We start from the raw sequence: 27,955 nt of genomic DNA, 5'->3' as shown, positions 1-27,955 counted from the left end.
CCTTTAAGATAGAGAGTGTGTGTGTATGTGTGTGTGGGGCGTGCTTACGTCAATAGAAGATAAAGGACGTTATGACGTTGTTGAAGAAGTAAGAAGAAGAAGAAGGAGAGAGAGAGAAGGGAGAGAGACACCAGCCTGCTTGTTTTCTCTATCGATGGATGAGAAACAATAACTGTGTTTGCCACTGAAATCCATGTATGGAAGTTGGAAGTAATCCGGTGGAGTTCACTTTGTTGCTGACCTGTAGAAGGAAACAGGTATTTGTGTGTGGACGACCACGGTTCGGATGCTTTTCGGGGTGAGGAAGTCACTACCGAGTAAACACTGGAGTGTCGTTTGGGTTCCATCGTGGAACATTTGGATTTCGTATGTACTCTCTCTATGTTTTTCTACATCTACATCTTATCTTCAGACAACGGTGGTTGTTGAAGAAGCCCTTGCTCATGTTTCACCTTATGGCTTGCGGAACTGAACTTTGAGAACTATTCTGGAACTGGGAGTTTTGGACTTTGTCACACACACACACGAAGAGTTTAGTTTTGGGGTTAACGTTCGAGGTTTAACATTCTTGAATTCTAACATACTAACATTTTTTTTTAACTTTTATTTTACGTATTATCATAAGTAGTGATTAATAAAATAGTTTTTAACACTGAATCATGCTCAGTGTGTTTCTTTTGTTGCTGGTTTGTGACACCTCACAGTTGCACTTCCCTTCTGTGGCCACGCACCTCCCAAAATCTTGAGACCTCTGTTCCGTTCAAACGGAGTTGGCCGCATGTGGCAACCAAGTTTCTGGGGGCTGGGTCCATAAGCTTTGTCCCCAACACTGGGCTGACGGCCTTCAACTCTTGTCTCCGAAGCCTCTTTCACTGTTTAAATGCTTCTGATAAGCAGAGGCTTTAAATTGATTTAAATAATTCCCTCAATTAAAACTATTTAAAAAAGGTACTTAAAACATAAATATGCAGAGTTAATAAAAAGTAAATAATAACTTAGAATTTCCTGTTTAATGAAAATCAACAATTCCATTCAAATGAATGGGACCGTGCAGGATCTGAAATACATCTGGCCTCTCAGGACACTATGGTGAGTCCAGAGGCGAGTACAGCAAGGTCTCTGGCACACCTGCATCTGAACTCCTGCACATTCTGTAATTCTCAACTGTGCCAGCACAAATCCAGAACTTTCTGGTATGTGTGCTGCAGCTAGTCAATGGTTCCCTATGAAAACCGTTATCTGGACATCAGCACAATCTGGCCAGCTGAGACTGACTCTATTCCAGAAGCCTCAATTTCATTAACCAGCCTTTTATAAAGTATCTTGTTAAATACTTTCTTATAATCCAATATGGACAACATCCACTGCATTCTTTTCATCAACTTTCTTAATTATTTCATCAAAAAATTCAACCAGGTTAGTCAAACACAATCTGTCTTTTACATTTCCAGGCTGGCTCTTTTTAATTAACCAAAGTTCTCCAAGCATGTGTGAAATTTTTTCTCCGCCAGTTGTTTCCAGAACTTTACTCAGCACCAGCAATGAAATGATCTGCCTGTGGTTGCGGGGAATGTCGTTACACACCTTTTTGAACAAGAGCGTCCTTTTTTTGGCAGGCAAACCACACTCCACAATCCAACACCCACCATGGGGCTGGGCTGCCAACAACACCCATAATTTACAACTAAAAGTTGGCTTCTCAGAAGCAAAGATAAAAATCTATTGGAGCTTGGCTAAGTAACTTGGGACGCAAACCATTTATGACCTGCAACGAAGTAGAACCAGACTTCCCAGCAGATCCTGCCCAAAAATTCTCACTCCATCTTTCATACCTACCATCCCCACTTTTACTGATCTTCTGTTTACATCCTCTTCCTTACTAAACACAGATATAAAGTACTGATTGTAAGTGAGTTCTGATGAAGAGTCTTTAGCCTGAAATATTAGCTCTGTTTCTCTCCCCACAGACCTGCTCAGTATTTCCAGCATTTTCTGTTTTTATTTTAGATTTCCAGCATCTACAGTGTTTTATTTTGTGATTATTCAGTTTTACTCCTTTGCTTGACTACGGCAATAATGGTACTGCTGAGTGCTTCGATAGCGGACTTCAGAGTCAACCACATGGCGTGGGACTGAGTCATGTATAGGCCAGAATATGGAATTCGTGAACCAGATGGGTTTTTACTACAATCCAGTAGTCTTTCATCCACTAAGCCTAGCTGGTGAATTTGATGAAAGGTCTTTGACTTGAAGCATTAACTCTGTTTCATTAAATGTTAACTCTGTCTCTCTTCCCACAGATGTGGCCTGATCTGCTGAGTAGTTCGAGTATTTTCTGTTTTTCTTTGCAGCTTATCCCCATGGTTACTTCAGTTTTACCCTATCACAATAAGGGAGGGCCTAACCATTTACCCTTGAAATTCAATGGTATTATCATCACCAAGTTCCCACCATAAAAATCTTGGGGGTCACCTTTAGCCACAGTAGCAAGTCAGAGATTGGACATCCTGAGGCGAATGATTCACATCCTGACATCTCAGCTGAAGGTGAACCCTTGATCTCTCAATCTACATCATCATGGCCCTTGCACTTTATTTGTCTACCTGCACGGCATTGTCTCTGTAACTGTAACACTATACACTCTATTCTGCATTGTTTTTTCCTTTTGCATTACTTCGATGTATTTATGTATGGAAATGATCTGCCTGGATGGCATGCAAAATAAAAACTTTTCACTGCATCTCAGTACATGCGACAATAAAAACCAATTACCAGTGCCCTTCCACCATCTAAGAGTGTGATGGGATATTCTCCATTTGCTTGATTAAATGCAACTCTAATGTTTCTCAAGAAGCTTGACATCATCCAGGACAAAACAGCCCACTTGTTTAGGACAATTAACTGAAATTCCCTGTCAGTTCAGAAGAAAATCATTCTCAGCTCAGGAGCATAGAAGGTTACCAGGGCAGGCAGGAGTGCAAAGTCAATCAGATCAGCACGATCCTATTGATCCGTGGATCAGGCACGAGGGGCCGAGTGGCCTCCTCCTGTCTGTAATTCCCACATTCACATGTTGCCAGTCTTTCTTGTGCATCCACAGAAGATTTTTTTCCCAATTTCTTTTCTAATTAATACCTTGGAAGCATATATTCATTATGCCTTGTATGAAATAATTTAGCATAGAGATGCCAAGATAAACTGCTCCTATTCTTGTTGCTCTCACAAGATTTTCCTTAAGAGTACCCTTTTTCTTTCAAAAAAAGGACAGAATGTGAATTGTTTGTTTTCCATTATTCACTGGATCATTTATTCTTGCATGCACTTTATACCCGATAATGGCTTCTCTCCCATCAGAGACACAAGAAATTCTGCAGATGCTGGAATCTGGAGCAATAAGCAAAAAGTGCTGGAGGAACTCAGCAGGTCAGGCAGCCAAGACCCTTCATCAGGACTGGAAAAGAAGAGGGCAGGAGCCAGAGTAAGAAGGTGGGGGGAGGGGGAGGAGCACACACAGGCAGGGGATAGGTGAGTTCAGGTGATAGGCGAGTCCAGGGGAAGGTAGAGGGTGGGGGAGGGGGTGGGGAAGATGTAATAAGCTGAGAGGTGATAGGTAGAAGAGGCAAAGGGCTAAAGAGGAAGGAATCCGGTATGAGAGAGCAGTGGGCCATGGAATAAAGGATGGGGGGGGGGGAGGGGAGGAGATGGGCAGGTCATCAAGGTGGAGGAAGGGATCCATAGGAATAAGGCAAGACAAAGGAGTTTAGGGGAAAGAAAAAGAAGGGGTGGGGTTACCGGAAGTTAGAGAAGTCGAAGTTGACACCATCAGGTTGGAGACTCCCAAGATGGAATATGAAGGGTTGTTCCTCTCCCATCATAGTTAATGAAAAATACTTGATGATGCAGCTATTTGGCAAACCCATTTTATATCTGAGGTTTATCCCCCCTCTGCTGCAATTAAGAGCACAATCGTGTCATTTTGGCGAACATCGGACTTTGGAGCAGCTAAGTGTTTCTTTTTCTCTCTAATCGGAAGTAGTGGGGCTCGAGCGTGCAGGCACGTGACATAAGTGGGTAGCGCGTGAGAGGTTTAAAAAGAAAACCGCCATATTCAGCGGGCAGCGTTCGGAGTGGGCAGCAGAATGAGAGGGAGCAGAGTGATTGGGCTTTGGCTCAACGGGCTTAGGTGGAAACGGGTAATAAGCAAGATTTATATAGCAGGGGTAAGTTACTAGTTTATTTATTACTAGTTATTTATTTTAGTAACATTAGACAGTGCCATAACAGTATGCATCTGGGATTAGTTTTATGTTTGGAGTGCCAGATGTGGGGACCCTGGGAGGCTACCAGCCTCCCCAGGACTACATCTGCGCAAAGTGCATTGAGATGTGGCTCCTCAGGGATCATGTTAGGGATCTGGAGCTGCAGGTCGATGACGTTTGGCTGATTAGGGAGAATGAGGAGGAGACAAACAGAAGCTATAAAGAATTTGTAGAGAGTACCTCTGCGGCAGTCCCCCTCAAAAATCAGTATCTTATTTTAGATTCTGTTGGAGAGGATGACCCAACAGAGGAAGACCATGGCAAACAGGACTTTGGCACCGTGCCTGGTGCTGTGGTCCAGCAGGTATGGAGAAATGCAGTGGTTATTGGGGATTCTATAGTGAGAGGAACAGACAGGAGATTCTGCGAACTCGACAAGGATACCCAGATGGTGTGTTGCCTCCCAGGTGCCACGGTACAGGATGTCTCAGACCGGGTCCGGAATATTCTGAGGGGAGAAGGTGATCAGCCAGAAGTCTTGGTACATGTAGGTACCAATGACATAAGTAGAAAAAGAGAGGAGGTCCTGAAGGAAGATTACAAGGAGCTAGGAAGAAGGTTGAGAAGTGGGACCTCCAGGGTAGTAATCTCAGGATTACTACCTGTGCCATGTGCTAATGAAGGTAAGAATAGCAGGATCAGGCAGATGAATGTGTGGCTGAGTAACTGGCGCAGGGCACAGGGCTTCAAATTCTTGGATCAGTGGGACCTTTTTTGGGAGAGGTATGACCTATTCACAAAAGATAGGTTACACCTGAACTCCAAGGGGTCAAATATCCTGGCGGGAATGTTTAATATAGCTGTTGGGGAGGGTTTAAACTAATTTGGCAGGGGTAAGGAAACCAGGATGTTAGGATAGAGGAAGAGGTATACAGGAATAAGTCCAAGACAGTGTGCAGTGAAGATAGTAAGAAGGACAGGCGGGTGAAAAGACAGGATAATTTGCTGAACAATAGAAATACAGCGAAATCGGTAGCAGATACTGGTCTAAATGTACTATATTTAAATACACTTAGCATTAGAAATAAAGTGGATGACCTAGTGGCACAGCTACAGATTAAAAAATATGATATTGTGGCAATCACTGAGTCATGGCTTAATGACGGATATGATTGGGAACTGAATGTCCAGGGGTACACAGTTTATAGGAAAGATAGGTGGGTAGGCAGATGGGGTGGTGAGGCCCTGATGGTTAGTAATGATATAAAATCAATAGAGAGAAGGGACATAGGGTCAGAAGAAGTGGAATCCCTATAGGTGGAGTTAAGAAATGGCAAGGGTAAAAGGACAATAATAGCAGTGATATATAGGCCCCCTAACAGCAGCTGTCATGTGGACTATAAATTACAGCTAGAAATAGAAAAAGCGTATCAGAGAGACAATGTCAAGATAATTATGGGGGATTTTAACATGAAGGTGGATTGGGAAAGCCTGGAAGGCAGTGGATCTCAGGAGAGCGAGTTTGTGGAGTGTCTACAGGATGGCTTTTTGGAGCAACTTGTTGATGAGCCCACCAGGGAATCAGCTGTTTTGGATTGGGTGCTATGTAACAAACCAGAGGTGATTAGGGAACTAAAGGTAAAGGAACCATTAGGAACTAGCAATCACAATAATTCTGAGTTCAGTTTCAAATTTGAAAAGGAGAAGCTGATATCAGATGTGTCAATATTTCAGTGGAACAAAGGAAATTACAGTGACATGAGAGAGGAACTGGCCCAAATTGATTGGAAAAGTAAGCTAGTTGGAGGGACGGCAGAGCAGAAATGGATGGAATTTCTACAAGAAATAAGGAAAATGCAGGATAGATATATTCTAAGAAAAAAGGTTATGAATGGAAAAATGGCACAAATGTGGATAACGAGAGAGGTGAAGGCTAAAATAAAAGCAAAAGGGAGGGCATATGAGGAAGCAAAAATTAGAGGGAAAACAGAAGATTGGGAAACTTTTAAAAACTTACAGAAAGAAACTAAGAAGGTCATTAGGAAAGAAAAGATGAATTATGAAAGGAAGTTGGCAGATAATATTCAAAAAGATACTAAGAGCTTTTTGAAATATATGAAGAGTAAAAGAGAGAGGCAGGTTGATATAGGACCAATTGAAAATGGTGCAGGAGAGATTATAATGGATAACAAAGAGATGCAGAGGAACTAAATGAGTATTTTACATCAGTCTTCACTGTGGAGGACATCAGCAATATACCTGATAGTCAGAGGTCTCGGGATAGAACTGAGTTCAGTTAAGATTACTAGAGAGAAGGTGCTAAGGAAGCTAAATGGACTAAAGACAGATAAGTCTCCCGGACCGGATGAGATGCACCCCCGGGTTCTGAAGGAGGTGGCTTTAGAGATTGCGGAGGCATTGGTGATAATTTTCCAGGAATCAGTGGACTCCATGGTTCCAGAAGACTAGAGGGTCGCAAATGTCGTTCCGTTGTATAAGAAAGATGGGAGGCAGCATAAAGGAAATTACAGATCTATTAGTCTGACATCAGTGGTGGGAAAGTTATGGAATCGATCCTCAAGGATGAGGTCATGGAATATCTGGAGGTGCAAGACAAGATAGGTCAAAGCCAGCATGGTTTCGTGAAGGGAAGATCCTGCTTGACCAACCTATTGGAGTTTTTTGAGGAAATCTAAGGCAGGGTGGATAAGGGAGAGGTTGTGGATGTTGTGTATTTAGACTTTCAAAAGGCCTTCGACAAGGTGCCGCACAAGAGGCTGATTAATAAGATGAGAGGTCATGGGATTTCAGGTAGGATATTGGAATGGGTGGAGCATTGGCTGCTAGGCAGAAAGCAAAGGGTGGGAATAAAGGGATCCTGTTCTGGTTGGTTACGGGTTACTAGTGGTGTTCCGCAGGGGTCGGTGTTGGGGCCGCTTCTTTTTACTTTGTACATTAATGATTTGGATGATGGACTAAATGGTTTTGTGGCTAAGTTTGCAGACGACACCAAGATAGGTGGAGGATTAAGGAGTATTGAAGGAATAGGAAGGTTACACAGAGACTTAGATAGTTTAGGAGAATGGGCAAAGAAATGGCAGATGATTCAATGTTGAGAATTGTGCAGTTGTACACTTTGGAAAAAGAAATAAACGGGCAGATTATTATCTTGATGGGGAGAAAATTCAAAGTACAGAAGTACAAAGGGTCTTGGGGGTACTCATGCAGGATACCCTGAAGGTTAACCACCAGGTCGGATTGGCGGTGAAGAGAGCAATTGCTATGTTGGCATTCATTTCGAGAAGTATAATGTACAAAAGTAGGGAAGTGTTGATGAGGCTCTATGGAGCACTGGTGAGGCCTCATTTGGAATACTGTGTGCAGTTTTGTGCCCCTTACCTTAGGAAGGATGTACTGATGTTGGAGAGGGTTCAGAAGAGATTTACGAGGATGATTCCCAGAATGAAAGGGCTTACTTATGATGACTGTTTGTCGGCTCTTGGACTGTACTCACTGGAGTACAGAAAAATAAGAGGGGACCTCATAGAAACATTTAGAATGTTGAAAGGACTGGACAGAGTAGATGTGGTTAAGCTGTTTTCCTTGGTGGGTGAGTCCAGGACCAGAGGGCACAATCTTAGAATTAGAGGGTACCGGTTTAAAATAGAAATGAGGAGAAATTTCTTTAGCCAGAGGGTAGTGAAATTATGGAATTCTTTGCCACGTACAGCTGTGGAGGCCCACGCATTGGGGGTGTTTAAGGAGGAGATTGATAGGTATCTAATTAGTCAAGGTATCAAAGGATATGGGGATAAGTCCGGAAATTGGGGCTAGATAGAAATAGTTTTAGTTTAGCTCATGGATTAGACTCAATGGGCCCAATGGCCTACTTCTGCTCCTTTGTCTTTTGATCTTGTCTTGTGAGTATACTTGTTCAGGGGTAGTTTCAGAGATGCAAGGTTAGGAGGATGCATTGCCAAGATTCTCCATTGAAATTTATGGTGGTACAGAATGTTGCTCATATTTGCAAACCAGAGGTAATCTATGCTCTGTAATAAACTGAAACACTACTGATTTTGTAACACCATCTCTATTAGTTCTCTGTTAGACTCAGCATAGTGAATGCATTCGCAAGATATCTTTCTCCCAAATTTGTTAACTTGTTTGCAGCTGGAACAGTATCTAGGAAATCAAAGATAATTTAGTGTTGCTGATAAATAACTAGATGAATAACCTGATAAAAATACTTGTCCTTTCAACAAATATCCCTACACCTCTTCCCTCATTACCATCCAGGGATCTAAACAGCCCTCATAGGTGAGGCAAATGTATGTGCACCTCCTCCAGCCTGGTCTATTGAATTCAGTGCTTGAGATGTGCTCTTCTCTGCACTGGCGATACCATGCATAGACTAGGCTACTGTTTTGCAGAGCCCCTGTCCACAATAGCCATCTTGAGCTTCCAGTTGCATGTCATTTCAACTTCCTTTCCTGTCTGAGCTCAGCTTTCTCCATTACCACAGTGAGGCCAAGTGCAACCTCGAAGAACAACTCCTCACATTCTACCTGGGTAGCCTACAGTATTGAATTTTCCTATTTCAGGTAACCGACTCCTGCTGTGTTCCTTTACCACTCCCATGTCCACCCAGGGTTTCTCGTCCTTTGTTCACATTTTTCCATCCCTCGCCCCTCATTACCTAGACTCATCACTCTCCTGGCTCCATCTGCCTTAAATGTTCTATTTCTTTTCTTATGTTTCCATTTTTCACTTACCAGCCTCAACACTCCCTGGTCCCCCTCCCCCACCTGTCTCCAATCTGCCCACCACCCCACCTCATCTAGTTCTGCCTATCACCTACCTCTCTTTGATTTTCTTACATATCTGTTCCTCTAATTCCCACTGAATACTCGGATAGCCTTACTGAACAATCCTTGCAGGATATCCTCCCTAGATACTGCCATTATGTTTTCTCTAACCTGTGGGACAATTCTCCCTCTTCTTTTGCATTCTCCATTACATCTGAAACTTCTATATCCTGGAACATTCAGCTGCCAGTCCTGTCCCTCCTTCAACCACATTTCTGTGATTACAATATCATCATAATTCTAAATGTTGATCCAATCCTTAAGCAAATTTGACATCTGTGAGGCTCCAAGCATTAAAGTAAATTCAGTTGAGCCTGCCAGCCCTCCGATGTTCTCTAACCTGCCTCTGTTTGCTTGCCCACTAGGCTTGCTTGATCTATCCTTCACATTTTTCTTTCCACCTGCTGCACTGCTACTATGGCCCCCCCACCCCCCCCCCACTGCCCCCCCCACCCCACCCACCAAATTAGTTTAAACCCTTCCGAGTGACATGAGCAAATATTGCTGCAAGGATATTGGTTGCCTCCAGTTTAGGTGTGACCTATCTTTCTTGTACATGTCCCATCTGCCCCAAAAGCTATCCAAATCATCCAAGTATCTAAAGCCTTCCCTCCTGCACCAGCTCTTTATTCACATAGTCATCTGGCATATCCTCCTATTTTTACCCTCACTAGTAGGTAGCACAGGGAGTAATTCTAAGATGAAGACCCTAGAAGTCCTGCTTATTAAACTTCTGCCTAGCTCCATCACCTCACTTTGCAGGACCTCATCCTCTTTCTACCTCAATTTTCAGTAACAATGTGTACCATCACAGGTAGACAGGGTTGTAAAGAAGGCTTTTGGCATCCTGGCATTCATAAATCAAAGTATTGAGTATAGGAGTTGGGATGTTATGGTGAGGTTGTACGAGACATTGGTGAGGCCAAATTTGGAGTATTGTATGCAGTTCTGGTCACCTAACTATAGGAAGGATATCAGTAAGATTGAAAGAGTGCAGAGAAGATTTACTAGAATGTTTCCGGGTCTTCAGAAGTTGAGTTACAGGGAAAAATTGGACAGGTTAGGACTTTATTCCTTGGAGTGCAGAAGAATGAGGGGAGATTTGATAGAGGTTTACAAAATTATGAGGGGTATAGACAGAGTAAATGCCAGTAGGCTCTTTCCACCTAGATTAGGAGAGATAAGTTATGAGAGGACACGCCTTTAGGGTGAAAGGGGAAAGGTTTAGGGGGAATATTAGGGGGAACATCTTCACTCAGAGAGTGGTGGGAGTGTGGAACGAGCTGCCATCTGACATGGTAAATGCAGGCACACTCTTAATTTTTAAGAATAAATTTATAAGATACATGGATGGGAGAGGCCTGGAGGGTTATGGACTGGGTGCAAGTCAATGGGACAAGCGGAATAAAGTTTTGGCACAGACTAGAAGGGCTGAATGGCCTGTTTTCTGTGTTGTAGTGTTCTATGGTTCATGGCCTCTGGCTGTTTCCCTTCCCCCTTTTAATATGTTCTCTATCCAGTCTGAGACATCCCTGATCCCGACACCAGGGAGGAAACATACCATTCTGGAGATTTGCTCTTGACCACTTTGTATGTCAACCCCTTCATCCCAGGAGTCAACTCAATGAGCCTTCTCTGCATTGACTTCAATGCAAGTTTATCGCTCCTTAAAAATGGAGACCAAAACTGTATGCTGCATTCCAGGTAATCACACCAACGCCCAGTAAAGTTGAGTCAAAGATCCCATACTTTCCTACTCCATACCTCTTGAAGCCAAGATCAACATTCCATTAGCCCTCCTAATCATATGTTTTACCTGAATGCCAACCCCTAATGGCTAACATTATGGTGGTGTTGCTCCATTCAGAAAAGAGAGGGCATTCCTAATTGTACAAGGTAACTTGTGAGCTAGCTGACAATGGGAGGATTAATGAAAACCTTCCATTCTTTGGAGATTTATTGGACTGTCTTCAGAGATCTTTGAGTAACTTCCAGAGTTTTCCACAACTCGCCTAATTTTTTCTGCCTTCTCCAAGGGGTTGCATCGAGGGAGCGGATGCATCTCGTATGCATAGTTTATATTAAATAGCGATATCATCTTTTCCATCCTTTTTCATTGTTTACACAATTGTGGTAAGTCACAATGGTGCACTCAGTGACATATTGTTCAGATAAAGTTTTTCAGCTTCACTGACAGGTATTGTAATTTTGTGAAAGTAGGTATCAGTACTTCAGAATAATTTATTTGAGTGGTCATCATATATGTATCTGCCTATCTGCCAATGCTTCCGCATGTCTTCATCCATTCATACACAAGAAATTATGATATATTTTACAGGGCTATGTGAAGCTATTCCTCCAGTTGCAACCCACCTCACTCAATGAACACTAGGGTGCCTGTGCATGTGAACTTAAATGGGGTTGCTTGACTCTTCATCAAAACCTCAAATGTTAACTCCATTCTTCATTCAACAGATGCTTCCTAACCCCACTAAATGTTTTGAGAACTCTCTTTTTATGTGTCAGATTTTCAGCATTTGCACTTCTACTTTTTGATTCTAAAACTTTCTTCGGTTTGCAAATGATATTGGAAGAGATTGGGCCAAATTCACAAATTATGTGTCTCTCTAGTATCTCCAACTATATCAATATGATTGCTTACCAGCCACAAGGAGGAGGCCTCAGCCTGGACAACTCTCACAATGGCGACAATGGGGATCCACATAGCACAGAAGGTGACCATACACCAGACAAGTACTGTTGCCCAGACAGGGTACTCAACAGTTCCATGTATCGGTGGAGCAATGGTTGCCAGAGACCAGATTATGATTGCCTGATTAAAGAAGTTGAAACCATAAGATCAGAAACTTGACAAGCAGTGTATATCCTTTGTTCATTTTCAATTTAAATCAATATTTACAATTCCTTACTGCCAGCAAGCATGGGGAGATGAAAAGCCAGCACACTCTCCACCACAGCCAGAAGAGAAAATTCTTTCTCCCAATCATCATCTCAATGTCCTTGATGAACTTTACTGTGCCTATTAACAACAAGAAAGCAAATACAAAATCAGCTGGTTTATTCTGCCTTTATGACAAGCTGTTTGTTCGAGAATTTGTTGTCATAATGGGAGGCATTAAAACAGTTCAAATCTAGAAGCCAGATGTGAGGATTTAAAACACGGTTTGTTAATTGCAAGTCATGATCAGTCTGATGCTCTATGAAAGAAATGTTTGTATAAAATCCTGAAGTACAGAAGCTTTCTTTCTTCACAGCTCAGGTTAAAGGTTCCACAGCAAAAAGTTAAGGATTAAAGATGTGGGAATGAGATGGCCCAAAATATTATAGTGAGCCCCTGAGTGGTTATAGATACAGGAATGAGAGACACTGAAAGGTGAGACAGTGAAAAGCACTGAGCAGTTAAAATTGCAGGAAGAAAAGGGCCTGACATGCGAAAGGACCAGCTCTATTACCTGGTTAAAGGACATCATGGAGAGGATGTGGAAGATTCTGCAGGGTAAGGTTTGCACCAAATGCATGGTTCACATGAGTACAAGTATCCTAGGGAGGCCAGAAGATGAGCTCATGCACTTAGATTACAAGTAGCTCACGGGGAAGTTATAAAGATTACTCCAGTGCCACATGCCAGACAGAGTAAAACATAAGAACATTCTAAAATAAGAGATGGGAGCAGGGATAAGCTGCTCAGCCCCTCAAGCCTGCTCCACCATTTAATAAAGTGATGGCTAATCTGATTGTAACTTCAATTCCACATTCCTGTCTACCCACAGTAATCTGTTTCTCCCTCAAGTATTAATCCACTTCTGCCTTAAGAGTATTCAAACATTCTGCTTCCACCACACTTTGAGGAAGAGAATTCCAAAGACTCAATCTCTGAAAGAAAAAAAATGCTTCATCTGTCTTAAATGGGTGACAACTTTTTTCAAAGAGTGATGCCTAGTTCCAGATTTTCGCACAATTTATTCTTATCCACCCTGTCAAGACCTCTCAGGATTTTACATAACTCAATCAACTCCAGCAGATACAAGTCTAGCCTGCCCAATGTCTTCTCATTGAACTACTTACCATTCCAGTTATTTATCTAGAAAAACTTCTCTGAAATGTGTGAATATTCTTCCTTAAATAAGGAGACCAATACTATAAGCAGTACGCCTGATGTGTTCTCAACATTGTTCAATGTAAGTGAAACATAACTTCCCTTTCTACGTATTCAATTTTCCTAGCAATAAATAACATTCTGTCAGTTTTGCTAATCACTTGTAGTATCAGCATGTTTTTGCAAATCATACACTGGAACACCCAGATCCCTTTGTATTTTAGAGCTTTGTAAATTCTTACCATTTATGTAATCTTTCTTTTCCATTTTCCTGCCAAAATGGATAACATTACATTTTCCCACATGATACTCCGTCAGATTGTTGCATTCGTTGACCCATCTATATCCCTTTATGTCCTCTTCAGTACTAACTTTCCAACTTGTTTTTGTTTCAACAAGCTCAGCAACTATATCTTTGGACCCTTTCATCCAAATAATTTAAATAGATCGTAAAGGGGTTGAGGCCCCAGAAATAATGTGGCTCAGCTCTTGTAATGTAACATCTTGCTAAACAGTAAAAGGCCCATTTATGCCTTTAAACTGTATCCATCCATTCAGTCAATTTTCCACCCATGTCCTCCTTAATATTCTGCAATAACCTTTGATGCAGCACCCTATCAACTGCCTTCTGGAACTCGAAGGATATTACATCCACCAGTTTCCCTTTAACCACTGTACATGCTGGTAAATTGATAAACTGGTTTATTATGGTTTACTATTGTCACGTGTACTGAGGTAAACAATAAGGTGCAAGATCAAAATGAGGTAAATTGTGAGGTCAATAGTCCACCATATTGTACTAGGGAACCATTTAGTAGTCTTATAACAGCAGGATAGAAGCTGTCCTTGAACCTGGTGGTAGGTGCTTTCAGGCTTTTGTATCTTCTACCCGATGGAAGGGGGAAGAAGAGAGAATGTCCAGAAATGAATGAGGTCTTTGATTATGTTGGCTGCTTTACCGAGGCAGTGAGAAGTGTAGACCGAGTCCATGGAGGGGAGGCCGGTTTTCGTGATGTGCTGAGCTGTGTCCACAACTCTCTACGGTTTCTTGTGGTCACAGGCAGAGCGGTTGCCATACCGAGCTGTTGATTCATCCAGGTAGGATGCTTTCTATGGTGCATCGATAAAAACTGGTGAGTGTCAAAGAGGACATGCCAAATTTCTTTAGCCTCCAGAGGAAGTAGAGGCTCTGATGACCTTTCTTGGCCATGGCATCAGCGTGGTTGGACCAGGACAAGCTATTGGTGATGTTCACTCCCAGGAACTTGAAGCTGTCAACCCTCCCGACTTCATCACCGTTAATGTAAACAGGAGCATGTACATCGCCCCTGTTCCTGAAGTCAATGACCAGGTCTTTTGTTTTGCTGACATTAAGGAAAAGGTTGTTTTCATGACACCATGTCACTAGGCTCTCTATCTCTTTCCTGTACTCTGACTCATCATTATCTGAGACACAGCCGTACAGTGGTATCATCTGCAAACTTGTAGATGGAGTTAGAGCAGAATCTGGCCACACAATTGTGAGTGTTAAGGAAGTAGAGTAGGGGGCTGAGGATGCAGCCTTGTGGGGTGCCAGTGTTGAGGATAATCATGATGGAGGTGTTGCTGCCTATCCTTACTGATTGTAGTCTGTTGGTCAGAAAGTCAAGGATCCAGTTGCAAAGAGAGGTGTTGGAAATGAACTTGCTTGGAATTATAGTATTGAAGGCGGAGCTGTAGTCAATAAACAATTGTCTAACGTAGGTGTCTTTACTCTGCAGATGATCCAGAGATGAGTGTAGGGCCAGGGAGATGGCATCTGCCATAGACCTGTTTCAGCGGTAGGTGAATTGCAGTGGGTTAAAGTTTTCTGGGAGGCTGGAGTTAATGCATGCCATGACCAGCCTCTCAAAGCACTTCATGATGGTGGATGTCGGAAGCATCGGGCGGTAATCATGAAGCCACATTGCCTTGTTTTTTTTAGGTACCAGGATGATAGTGATCTTCTTAAGGCAGGTGGGAACCTCAGATTGAAGCAGGGAGAGTTTAAAAATGTTTGCAAATACCCCCGCCAGCTGATCAGCACAATATCTGAGCACACGGCCAGGGACACCATCTGGGCCAGATGCTTTCTATGGGTTCACTCTCCGGAAGACTGATCTTACATCCTCAACGGTGACCACAAGTTCAGGTGCATTGGAGGCTGTTGGGGTGGGTGGTGACAATCCAATCCCCTTCTGTTCAAAACGTGCATAGAATGTGTTAAGCTCATCAGGAAGGGATGCACTGTTTTGACGATGCTGCCTGGCTTCATTTTGTAGCCCATTATAGTGCTTAAGCCCTGCCACAACTGATGGCTGGTCTGGGACTCAATTTTGGACTGGTATTGTCTCTTGGCATCCCTACTAGCTTTATGGAGGTCATGTCATGATTTCTTGTAAACATCAGGGTCACCTAATTTGAACACTGCAGTCCTAGACTTCAGTCGGGAGCGGATCTCCCGGTTCATCCGTGGTTTCTGGTTTGGGAACATCTGGATTGTCCTTTTTGGAACACCGTCCTCAACACACTTGCTGATAAAGTCTGTGATGGTGGTGACATACTCATCAAGGTTGGCAGCTGAGTCTTTGAACATGGAACAGTGCACTCAAAGCAGTCGCTTAGAAGCTCATCTACTTCTTCAGACCAGCATTCTGAACAGAATCCTCACATTTCAGCTTCTGTTCCCCTCTTGAACTCTAATGACTTCCCTTTCACAAAACCATTTTGACTTTGCCTGATTACCTTTAATATTTCTAAGTTGCCTGCTATAGCATCTTTAATAATATTTTAATATTTTCCATATGACAACCAATAAAAAGAAGGCAAGGTGTAGTGGAGCTTTTTTGAAGTGGCTGTTTTAGGGAGTGGCTGTGTTTGAGTCCCAAGTACTGCGTTTAAGGGTTAAGTGCTGAGGCTTTGTCTCATGAGGTTTCGACGAGAAGGCAGAGCAGAGGTATAGGTAAGGATGGGTAAAGTTTTTTTATCCTTAATCTTTAGACTTAATGTTGTCCGAATGTCAGTCAGGGCAGTGGTATGCTCCTCCTGCAAGATGTGGAAGATTAGGGAAACTTCCAGTGTCCCTGGAGATTATACCTTTGGGAGGTATACCCAGCTGCAGCTCCTGACTGTTCACTTCAAGGAACTGGAGCTGCAGTTCGATGCACCCAGAATCAACTGGGATGCTGAGAGCATCATAAATAGGACTTACAGTGAGGTGGTCACACCCAAAGTGCAGGCAGAAGGTAGTTGGGTGACCACCAGGAAAGGTAAAGTGAGTAGGCAGACAGTGCAGGGTTCCTCTCTGGCCATCCCTCTCAGTAACAGGTATACCTTTCTGGATACTGGCATTTTGTTTTTCCCTTTCCCAATTTAAGGAGAGCTCCTTCTTCACCATGCACATTCAAATATGAACCGCCATCTACAACACGTCACACAATTCATTTGTTTCACTTCTTCTGGAAGTCCACATGTATTTTACAAGTTTAATAATTTACTTTTATTTAGTATTTACCATAAATCCAGCTGATTCCAATGAGTTCCAGCAAAGCCACTGTAACAAGGATCCATCCAGTACAGAAATAATCAATTAAATTTATCCAGTAAATCCCAGCCTAAAATTAAATGGAAATTAGAAAATGCCACATGAGAGGAATGTAATACTCAATGTTCAAATTAAGAGGCTAATGGAATGTAAGACAAGGAACCCATTTACCCAACTATATACCACACAGTTTTAATAGACAATTTTGTAAACAGTCAGAAGGTCTTGCATTTTCTAGTTTTGTTTCTGATTTCCAGCAGAATCAACAGAGATTTTTATTTTCATCCATTTCTAATACCTGCTTGATTTGTGTTCATTCTCTTATGTTCTGAGATCAGATGTGCTCCTTTTCTCTGCACCCCTTCAATAGCTCAATATATTGCTTGAAGGAGAAGCCAAAACACCACAGCACTCCTCCTGTGATTTCATTAAGGCCAAGTATCTCTGCTTCAGGTTATTCTGCATTCCTACATACATCCTATCTCCTTTTCTATCTGCCTGAGAAGACTGATTTGTGTGACCTGTTCCAGAAAGCACCACAGAATTTCTCTCCATTTCCTGCAGCTCGGTTGTGTTGTCATTTAACATATCCTCCACATCAACCTTCCTTCTGCTGAACCTCACATTACTTTTCCTTTCACAAGACTGGCCCAAATGAAATACACGGTCCTGTTTTGATAGTTTTGTGGGAAAATACATCTAACAGTTTAGAAGGACATAATGTATCTTTGGATGAGGAAGGCCATTTAGTTCATTTATATTAACAGACATGTTAACCTCCCCCCATTTTAGCATCAGTTTGTTTCAAAGTGTTTCAAATGTTTTAGCTACTTCTGGTCAATTAAGAAATTAGCTCCTCAGGAAGGTAACTCTGTGATGTTGAACATCCTGATATTTCACAGTTTAGCAACTTCAATATTTTTAACAACATTTGACTTGTCAACAAGATCTCCTCCCAGGCATTGAGATTCCTGGATGAAAAACCCAATTTCTCCAGCCTTTCGTCACATCTCAAGGCTTGTTTCTTTTCCACATGCCCTGCAGTGCTTGATATGTCTTTTACTTGAAAGATCTGGGCACAGCAGGCAAAATTGGGGTCTAAATGATGGGAATTAATATTCATTCTCTGCCTCTTGTTATATTTTTATTTCTTGGATGTTGCCATTAGTTAAATATGTTTGGTGTTGTTCATGCTACAATTCCCTGGACTCATTCAGCTGCTTTGTCAGCTGTTTCAACACCATACATGAAGGTTTGTGGCCCATCCAATTTCAAACGTGGTGTTCGTTGAATAATTCCAGATATCCAGTGACCGTCTCACCTTTCTGGGCTGATATCCTGCGAGTAACTTGCTTCTAATCTAAGAAAATCATTTTCCCTGTCAGTAACTTGTTTTTAAGAAAATCATTAATTCTGCTTGAGAAGATATGTTGATTTTTTGGGGACAGGTGTTCAGAATATAAACATTTTTTGTTCATCTTCAGCTAAGTCTTTTGTATTTTCTATAGTTGTTATGTCTCTCTGATTGTCCTTCCACTCTTGTGAAATGCGAAGGACTACTTTGGTGTCAGGGTTAGAATCAGCAATGTTGTCTGTTAAGCCTCCCTTGTCATCATTGTTTAATGGGATTCTGCATTTTCTTGTGTTCATGAAAATTCAAATGTCATCTTTCTCCCTGTGAGATTGATACAACCCACTTTAGTATTCTTGTAAATGTTGGCTCTTTAGTTAAGTCTGAGCACAAAGTTTGAGGAACTTATATGTAGAAAATGCAATGCACCAATCATAATAACAGAAGAAATAGAAGCCCCTTGCACCTGCACTGTCACTTGATAAAAATCTGGTTGTTCTTGTGGCTGAACTTCAAAATAACACTGAAAGAAAAAAAATCAGTGATAAGAACATAGGAACCAAGAGCAAGAGTAGGCCAATTTGCCCTTCAAGCCTGCTCCTAATTCTTGTATGATATTTGTCCATGATACATTTTTTTAGTAAGTGAGCACATACTACCCATCCTCATTGCTCCTGAACAGAGTGCCTTGCTGGACTATTTCTGAGTCAACAGGGTTTAAATGACAATCTGATGGTTTTTTGGTTGTTATTGTTAATCCCAGATCATTAACTAATTTAAAAATTCTACAGCTGCCATAGTGGGATTTGAACTCAAGCCCCTGCCTCTTTAGTTTGAGCTTTTGGCCTGTTAATTCCAATAATCTCACCACCACACCAACACCATACCCTAATGGATATTATAATTTCATGGAGTTATAAGCAGAACTGTAGATGGATTCATAGCATGTTATTGAAGAGCAGCATACCTGGGTTACACATACAAGACCAACAAGATAAAGTAACAAGCAAACACCAGATGTCACATAAAGCCGCTTTGATTGCAGAAAGCTAGGGAACTGGTCCATCAGGGTCGTTATAACTGTTTCTGATGAAAGAAAATTTTAAGTGAGATCATGTCAAGCTATCCTTTAGTGCAACTATTTAGTCCATTAATGTTTCAGTATGACAACAAGCAAAGAACAGACAACAAGAAACATGATGGATCCTTCATCTGCCTTCATGAACAGTTATTTTGCATCTTAGATTGTAAAAATAAGATTTTATATATAATTTCCTATTTTTAACAATGAAAAGAGATATGTTACTAGAGTCATAAAGTTAAGTTAAATAATGATCCTGTTACCCAAAGTTGCAAACTGAGTGTCAAGTCCCAGGGTGATAAGCATGAAGAAAAACAGAGCAGACCATAGAGGTGCCCACGGCAGCTGTGCAAGAGCCTCTGGATAGGCGATGAAAGCCAAACCAAGACCTAAACAGCGGATAAAATTGAAATTGTTCAGTTAGTGGTGCCTAATAGAGACATACTGTTAACTGATGCAGGTAGAAATTTATCTTCAAACTGGTGTGAAACAGAAAGTAAAGATTCTTCTATTATGTGAAGCATCTAATTTTTAAGGGTGGCACAGTGACTCAGCTAGTAGAGCTGTTCTGCCTCACGGCACCAGAGACCAGAGATCAATCCTGACTTCTCAGGATTGATCTCTCAATCCTCTTTCTCAGGATTTCTCAATCCTGAGAAAGGGTTTTGAACACTTTCTCTGTGACTGTGTGGTTTTCCTATGAGAGTTCAGGTTCCTTTCCACGTTCCAAAAATATGCTGGTTGTTGGTTAATTGGCCAGTGTAAATTTCCCCTGGAGTGCAGATGAGTAGAAGAATCAGGGGGAAGTTGATGGGAACAGGAAGAATATAAAAAATAAGATTAGTGTAGGATTAGTGTAAAAGGATGATAGATGACTCGTGCAGACTTAGTGGACCGAAGGGTCTGTTTCCATGCTGCATCTTTCTGTGAATCCAAGACTCTTAACCTCTTTACTTGCAATGGAATTGAATATTAGGTGGTGTGTATGATTGACATCTAGTCTGTTACTGCTTGTGTTACTGCATGTATAAAGACAAATTTCTATCCACAATGTATCTACTTAATGTAAATCCAAATTTCTGTATGTGTGTTAATTAGAGCCTTTTATAGCAAGAATTAAGGTTGAGACTTGAAGTGTCAACATACACCTTTTACCTGCACAGATGCTGCTTCACCCACTGTTTCTCCAGCATTCTGTTTTCTGATTTTTGCTCCAGATTCCAGCATCTGCAGTCTCTTTTGACTGTACTGGACTGTATTGCTGGTAGCAGTCAGATTGCAGCAGTATTTAATTTTTATATTAGCCTGCCAGAGGTGATATTGAACACACGTAACTTTTAAGGTATTAAGGCAACTTTCTAACAAATTTATGACATTGCTGTCAAATTCACCAATGTATTGCCTATCTCCAAATGCTGTTGAAATGGTGGTGAAAGGCTGTCTTCTCGAACAGCAGTCTGGCAGCCACCAGCAATGCAGTCCAGGCAATGCTGTGAATTCAATGTCTTTTATTCCACAAAGTCATGGCTATACCTCTGGTGAAGGTACTTTCACAATGCAAAGGCTGTGAAGGAGCTTCTAAACAGTTGCACTGGTAAATCGGTCTGCTGAACCTGTACCAAGTTACACCAGGACCCTTTTGTTTTAAAGCTTGCAGGGAGGGACGTAAAACTTGAGGTAATTTACAGTCTTAATTTAATGAGTTTATTTACTTTTTAAGTGTTTTTGCTTTCATTTTGTTCAAAAGAAAGTTTAGTGCGCTATGTTTAATTTTAATTTTGTGAATATGAGAAACATTCAAGGTCTTTGGCAGGTCTGATAGTCAGTCCAGTTTTGGGGGCAGGCTCAATTAGCTCAAACAATTTCAGTGGGATTGACAGTTGGCGAGCTTCATCAATCAGATTGGATCCAGAATTAGTGTGTAAGTAGTCAATGCTTCAAGAACACTGACTGAAATATGCTGCCCACTGTTCCAACATCAGATTTAGGGCAAGGACCACATTGCTAGTGAAATTAACCATGGTTATAAATATTTAGGCTTTAGTATATCTCCAGGCTTGAACTGGAAGTATTTGCAACATCTCATATTTTATTGTTCATAATTGCATAAAGGAGGTCACAGAGGCTTTCAATTCAAAGACACATAAATATCATTCATTCCCTATTGTCAGAGAGCACTCAGTGGACCAAACAGATATTTGCCAATGATTGAAAGCTTTTCCAAGGAGCAAAGTTTCTTTGACTGTATTTCTGTCACTCTGTCAGCTACAATACAAAGAGACACACTTCCACTTCCTCTATGTCCATTTGGTGCATCGTCGTAAACTGTCCATCATGAAGGACAATGCTTGCCATCCAACCAATAGAATATGAGCACCATAACAAAGCAAAGGGTGGTTGTGGAGTGACTAATGTTATCCACTGTTAACATGGTTCTTGAGGCCTGTGTGCAATCCATCCATGTGTGGACAAACTGTGTGCAACAAATGTCATGGCATGTGGAAAAATTAGGGCAAATTCATTTCAGGTGATCACTGCTCCACCAGTCTACTCTTAATCATAATGTGTTTACCAACAGTCAGTGTCAGTTTCATCAGGGCTCCAGACCTTACTACATCCTTAGCACAGACCGGAGCTGAATTCCAGAGGTGAAGTGAAAGTGACTGCCTTTGACATCAAGGCAGCATTTGTCTGAGGGTAACATCAAACAGCCCTGGTAAAACTAAGTCGATGGGTATCAAGGGGAAAACACTCTAATGGTTAGTTTATTTTTATTCACTTACAGGACATTAAGGTCACTGTTAAACCCAGCATTTATTGCTCATCCCTAATATCTCTGGAGGAGGTGCTGGTGATCTCTCTTCTTGAACTGCAGCATTCCTTCTCACGAAGGAATTGTTGGGCAAGGGGTTTCAGGATTTAGACACAGTGACAATGAAGAATCACTGATAAATTTCAAATTAGGGATAGCGTGAGACTTGCACGGGAACCTACAACTGGTGGTGCTCACATGCGTCTGCTTCTCTTGCCCTTGTTGGTGATAGAACTTGCAGCTTTGGGAGATGCTGTCCAAATATCCCAGGTATGTAACTTCTGTGCATTTTATAAATGCTATGCACTGCAGCCACGTTATGATGTTGGTTGAGGGAGTTAATGTTAGGTTAGTGAAAGGAGTGCCAATCAAGCAGGGTTGATGCTGTCGAGTATTCTTTGTTGCTCTCTTCCAGAGAGGGGTAGCAGAATCATACACCCAGAAACTCTGCCAACCTCAGCATTCCTAACTGCGTACAATTTAATGGATTGTAGTGAGACCTTGCAAACTTCTTTGAAGGCTGGTATGCTGAGCCATGGTGGCAGCAGTCTGAGCTTGTGTGGCAAGCAAACCTCCACTGCATTGGGTGGCTTCTGGATGTTACATCCGGTGTCAGGTTCCTCTGTGCTCTGACATTGCATACAGGCTTTCAAGCAACCTCAATAAGATATAAAACATTTTACTCTGCGTGTCGATCCAGCAAAACTTGTACAGCCTCATCCTCATTTGCATCTGCATTGTCTTCTACACCTGCCCAATGACTCCCAAAACATCCCAAAAATGCGCAGGTTGGTAGGTTAATTAGCCACTGTAAATTGTGCCTGTCATGTGGAATAGGGGTGGAATGTGGGGGAGGGAGGGGAGTTGTTGGGAATGAGAACGTGGGTTAATAGGAATGTGGAGTGAATAAAATGGATTGTGTTGGATTAGTGTGAAACTGGATACTTGATGTTCAGCGCAGACTTCCCATGCTGTATCTCTCCATAACTCAGTGATTCAGCATAGTTAGTCATGCAGCTGAAGTAACTTCAATTTTATGTACAATGTCCTTAACAATTATTGCTGTGTTAACGCCATCCTTACACTACTAGTTCTACTCCCAACAGGCTTAGCAGCGAGGAGGAGGAGCAGCGAGAGTTTGAAAAGTCCATTACAGGTGAGTAGCTGTTAGTTCTACTCTCGACAGGCTTAGCAGCAAATTAGAGGGAGGTGATATCCAGCGGAGTGGCCATTTTCAGAAGAGCTGCTTTGAAGTGGAAGTGCTGCTGGTAGGTTAAAGTGTGGACTTTGGTGAACACGGGCTTCAGTGAGGAGGGCGAGCAGCGACAAGGTTAGGTTTTTCCTTTTTCTCAAGTGTGCCAGTTTATTAAAGGGGCAGTAATGCAGTCAGTGGAGTGGTATGCTCCTCCTGTGAGCTGTGGGAGTTCAGGTAGCGATCAAGTGTCCCTGATGACTCTGCAGGAAGTGTGTCCAGCTCCAGCTCCTCTCAGACAGCATGGACTGGTTGGAGCAGCAGGTGAACTCAATGAAAAGCATATAGGAGGCAGGGAGTGTTATAGATAGGAATTTCAGGGAGGTGGTCATGTTACGGACTCAGTGAAAGTCCCTTTAAGATAGAGAGTGTGTGTGTATGTGTGTGTGGGGCGTGCTTACGTCAATAGAAGATAAAGGACGTAATGACGTTGTTGAAGAAGTCAGAAGAAGAAGAAGAGAGAGAGAGAAGGGAGAGAGACACCAGCCTGCTTGTTTTCTCTATCGATGGATGAGAAACAATAACTGTGTTTGCCACTGAAATCCATGTATGGAAGTTGGAAGTAATCCGGTGGAGTTCACTTTGTTGCTGACCTGTAGAAGGAAACAGGTATTTGTATGTGGACGACCACGGTTCGGATGCTTTTCGGGGTGAGGAAGTCACTACCGAGTAAACACTGAAGTGTCGTTTGGGTTCCATCGTGGAACATTTGGATTTCGTATGTACTCTCTCTATGTTTTTCTACATCTACATCTTATCTTCAGACAACGGTGGTTGTTGAAGAAGCCCTTGCTCATATTTCACCTTATGGCTTGCGGAACTGAACTTTAAGAACCATTCAGGAACTGGGAGTTTTGGACTTTGTCACACACACACACAAAGAGTTTAGTTTTGGGGTTAACGTTCGAGGTTTAACATTCTTGAATTCTAACATACTAACATTTTTACTTTTATTTTACGTATTATCATAAGTAGTGATTAATAAAATAGTTTTTAACACTGAATCATGCTCAGTGTGTTTCTTTTGTTGCTGGTTTGTGACAAAATTGGGGGCTCGTCCGGGATAGTTCCCAAGGTTAACGAGTGTCGTCTGGGATTGTACCCCAGATTGACGAGATTTGTTCGGGATTCAATCCAAAGATTTTTGAGGGAGGTCTGATAAATTCTTTTTAATTGGCTTGTGTGTGTGGAAACCAGCATCAATGGATATTAAGGCATTTTTGGAGTCACCAACCCAATAGGGATTGGAGGTGGCGAAAAAGGATGATTTGATAAAGATTGCTACAAGGCTAAACCTTACAGAAGTAAAGCAGTCTATGAGAAAGGCAGATATTTAGAGACTGATAGCTGGCCATTATGTGGAAAAGAAGGTGTTTGAGAAGGAAGTGTTAAAACAGTTTCCTGGCAGTGAAATAGCAATTTCTGAGGCACAGGTGCAGCTGGCAAAGATAGAGGCTGAACGAGAGCAAACCCAGTTAAAGATAGAAGCTGAACGAGAACAAACCCAGTTAAAGATAGAAGCTGAACGAGAACAAAAGAGATTAGAGGCCGAACGAGAGCAAACCCAGTTAAAGATAGAGGCCGAGCGAGAGAAATTAGAGGCCGAACAAAAGAAATTAGAGGCCGAACAAAAGATAACTCAGATGAAGATAGAGGCTGATCTAGCAATGAAGCAGATGGAGCTGGATAACGAGGAGAAAAAGAGGCAGCATGAGTTACAAATGAAGCGTAGGAGTTCGGAATCTGATTCTGATGATGGTTTTTCAGCCAGCAGGGAGGTTCGATTAGTCCCTCCGTTTGAAGAAGATCAGGTTGATCAGTATTTCCAACATTTTGAAAAGGTTGCTGTGAGTTCAAACTGGCCAAGGAAAGGATGGGCTCTTATGGTACAGAGTGTGATTAAAGGTAAAGCTCAAAAAGCTTATTCTGCTTTGTCTGTTGAGGATGCAGCTGATTATACCAAGGTAAAACAAGCTATATTGAAGGCCTATGAATTGGTCCCTGAGGCTTATAGACAAAAATTCAGAGACTTGAGGAAATCTGCAGATCAGACTTATATGGAATTTGCCAATGGAAAGAGAATATGTTTTGAACGATGGTGCCTGGCTAAAAATGTAGATGGGGATTACGATAAATTGACAGAATTGATACTGGTGGAAGACTTTAAAAGATGTGTTCCAGCTGAATTAACAACATATTTAAATGAAAAGGCAGTGGAAACTTTACAAGAAACTGCTAGGTTGGCAGATGATTATGCTTTAACCCATAAATCCAAATGGGGACAACCTAAAACCTTTCAAAAGAGTTACAAAGACAATCCAGGTAAACCAGAGATTAAATTGGGAGGTAATCAAAAAGGGAAGGATGAAAAGAAGCCAGGGCTGGAGAAACCTGTTGAGCGTACTTGTTATTACTGTAGGAAACCTGGCCACGTGATATCTAATTGTGCCCTTTTGAAGAAAAAGAAGGAAGCTGGGCCCAATGCTTGTTTTCAGGCAATTAAAAATCAAAAAGGTTCAGGAGATGCTGTTAAAGATCAGTCCTTGCAAGAGGGAAAAGCGGAAAAGTTGGAGGAGGTGAGAAAAGAATTCCGTTCGTATGTATCAGAGGGTTTTGTTTCACTGAATGATGAGTCACCCCAGGTGCCAGTGAAAATTCTTAGAGATACTGGGGCTAGTCAATCTCTCTTGCTGGACAGTGTTTTAAATTTTGGTGAAGAAAGTGACACTGGTGAAGTAAATCTAGTACGAGGCGTTACAGGTGAGACCATGTCTGTCCCTTTTCACAGGGTGATTTTAAAGTCAAAGTTCGTAGAAGGACCAGTCGAGATAGGGATAAGACCTAGTTTGCCAGTGGAAGGAGTTTCTTTGTTATTGGGAAATGACCTTGCAAATGGAGAAAGTGATCCTGTGGTACGGTTAACAACCAAACCAAGGATTGATGAGTCTGAGGATGATCCAGATGTTTATCCATCATGTGCGGTGACTCGAGCTAGAGCTAGAGAATTAGCCAAGACAGACAGTCCGGTGCAGTCTGATGTGGTTCCTTGTGACAGTCCTAAACAGGAAGAAAATTTTGATGCCTTATCTGAGACTTTTCTGTCTTCACTGGAGGATCAACATCCTTATAGTGAGCCTGAATTTAAAGATTTGTCTTTGTCGAGGAAGGATTTTATGGTGGAACAGACAAAGGACCCTGAGTTGACAGAATTGAAAGAAAAAGCACTCTCATGTGAGGAGATTGAAAAGGTGCCAACTGGATACTATGTCAAAAATGGAGTGTTAATGAGGAAATGGAGACCTCCTCATGTTCCTGTTAATGAGGAATGGGAAGTTATTCATCAGGTTGTTGTTCCAAAAGTTTATAGGGATGAGATTTTAAACCTGGCCCATAGTATGCCTTTGGGTGGTCATTTTGGTGTGAATAAAACTGTAGGGAAGATCTTGAAACAATTCTATTGGCCTGGTTTGAGAAAAGATGTGGTGATGTTTTGTCGAACCTGCCACACATGTCAGATGGTAGGTAAACCAAATCAAAAACCCCCTGTGGCTCCTTTGAAACCAATTCCTGCTTTTGGTGAACCCTTTTCGAAGGTGATTGTGGACTGTGTTGGCCCCTTACCAAAGTCTAAGACTGGAAATCAGTATTTGTTAACCATCATGTGTGCCACTTCTAGATTTCCAGAGGCAATACCCCTTAGAAATATTAAGGCCAAGACGGTGTCAAAGGCTCTTGTAAAATTTTTTACCTTGTTTGGTTTGCCAAAAGAAATCCAATCTGATCAAGGTAGTAATTTTATGTCAAAAATTTTTCAACAAATAGTCTATGAGCTGGGAGCAAAGCAGATTGTATCATCTGCATATCACCCAGAATCTCAAGGAGCTCTGGAGAGATTTCATTCTACTCTCAAAAATATGCTGAAGACTTATTGCTTTGAAAACACCAAGGATTGGGACGAAGGTATCCATTTACTTTTGTTTGCCGTTAGAGAATCGATCCAGGAGTCAATCGGATTTAGTCCGTTTGAGCTTGTGTTTGGACATAGGGTGAGAGGACCTTTGGAGTTGTTCAGAGAGCAATGGGTTAATGAGGAAGTTCACTTGAGTCTGTTGGACTATGTCCAAAAATTTAAAACTCGGTTGGAGAGAGTCTGCCAGCTAGCGAGAGAGAATCTGAAAACAAGCCAGATAAGAATGAAGACATATTTTGATAGACGTGCTCGGCCTAGGACATTTGCAGTGCGGCAAAAGGTGTTGGTATTTTTCCCTAGCCAAAATAATCCCTTGCAATCTCGTTTTTCTGGACCCTATGTTATTGAATCTCGAGTGACTGATCTAACATATATAATCAAAACACCAGATAGACGCAAGAAAACACAACTCTGTCATGTAAACATGCTAAAACCTTATTATGAGAGGGATTCAGTTGTGGCCTTGGTGGATGATGTAAAGGTTGTTTCTAGAATGCTTGATGTTGATGTTGAGGAAGGCCAATTTAGACCAAATATTGTTCCATCGAAACTAAAAAACCAAAATATCCTGGAGAACCTTGAAACGAAGTTGGACCATTTACAACTTTCACAAAAACAACAGATGAGAGAATTAATTTTAAAATTTAAAAATCTGTTCCCAGATGTTCCAAACAGAACATCGATAA

General features: G+C 41.7%; 1 protein-coding gene across 2 annotated transcripts in view; it reads right to left on the bottom strand.

Moving 5' to 3' along the window:
- Nucleotides 1–27,955, bottom strand: part of LOC127573554 (sodium- and chloride-dependent neutral and basic amino acid transporter B(0+)-like) — a 66,884-nt gene that overhangs the window by 7,485 nt on the left and 31,444 nt on the right. For both annotated transcript variants that reach the window (XM_052021896.1, XM_052021894.1), the window contains exons 7-11: nucleotides 19,499–19,624; nucleotides 19,122–19,240; nucleotides 16,774–16,873; nucleotides 12,055–12,164; nucleotides 11,787–11,957 (exon numbers count right to left, since the gene is read on the bottom strand). In XM_052021896.1, coding sequence (XP_051877856.1) covers nucleotides 11,787–11,957; nucleotides 12,055–12,164; nucleotides 16,774–16,873; nucleotides 19,122–19,240; nucleotides 19,499–19,624 — 626 coding nt within the window. The remainder of the gene's footprint in view (nucleotides 1–11,786; nucleotides 11,958–12,054; nucleotides 12,165–16,773; nucleotides 16,874–19,121; nucleotides 19,241–19,498; nucleotides 19,625–27,955) is intronic.

Source organism: Pristis pectinata, chromosome 8, assembly GCF_009764475.1.
Source record: "Pristis pectinata isolate sPriPec2 chromosome 8, sPriPec2.1.pri, whole genome shotgun sequence".
In the NCBI taxonomy this organism is placed as follows: domain Eukaryota; kingdom Metazoa; phylum Chordata; class Chondrichthyes; order Rhinopristiformes; family Pristidae; genus Pristis; species Pristis pectinata.
The sequence above is the reverse complement of the archived record's forward strand: the minus strand, read 5'-3'. Positions and strand labels throughout refer to the sequence as shown.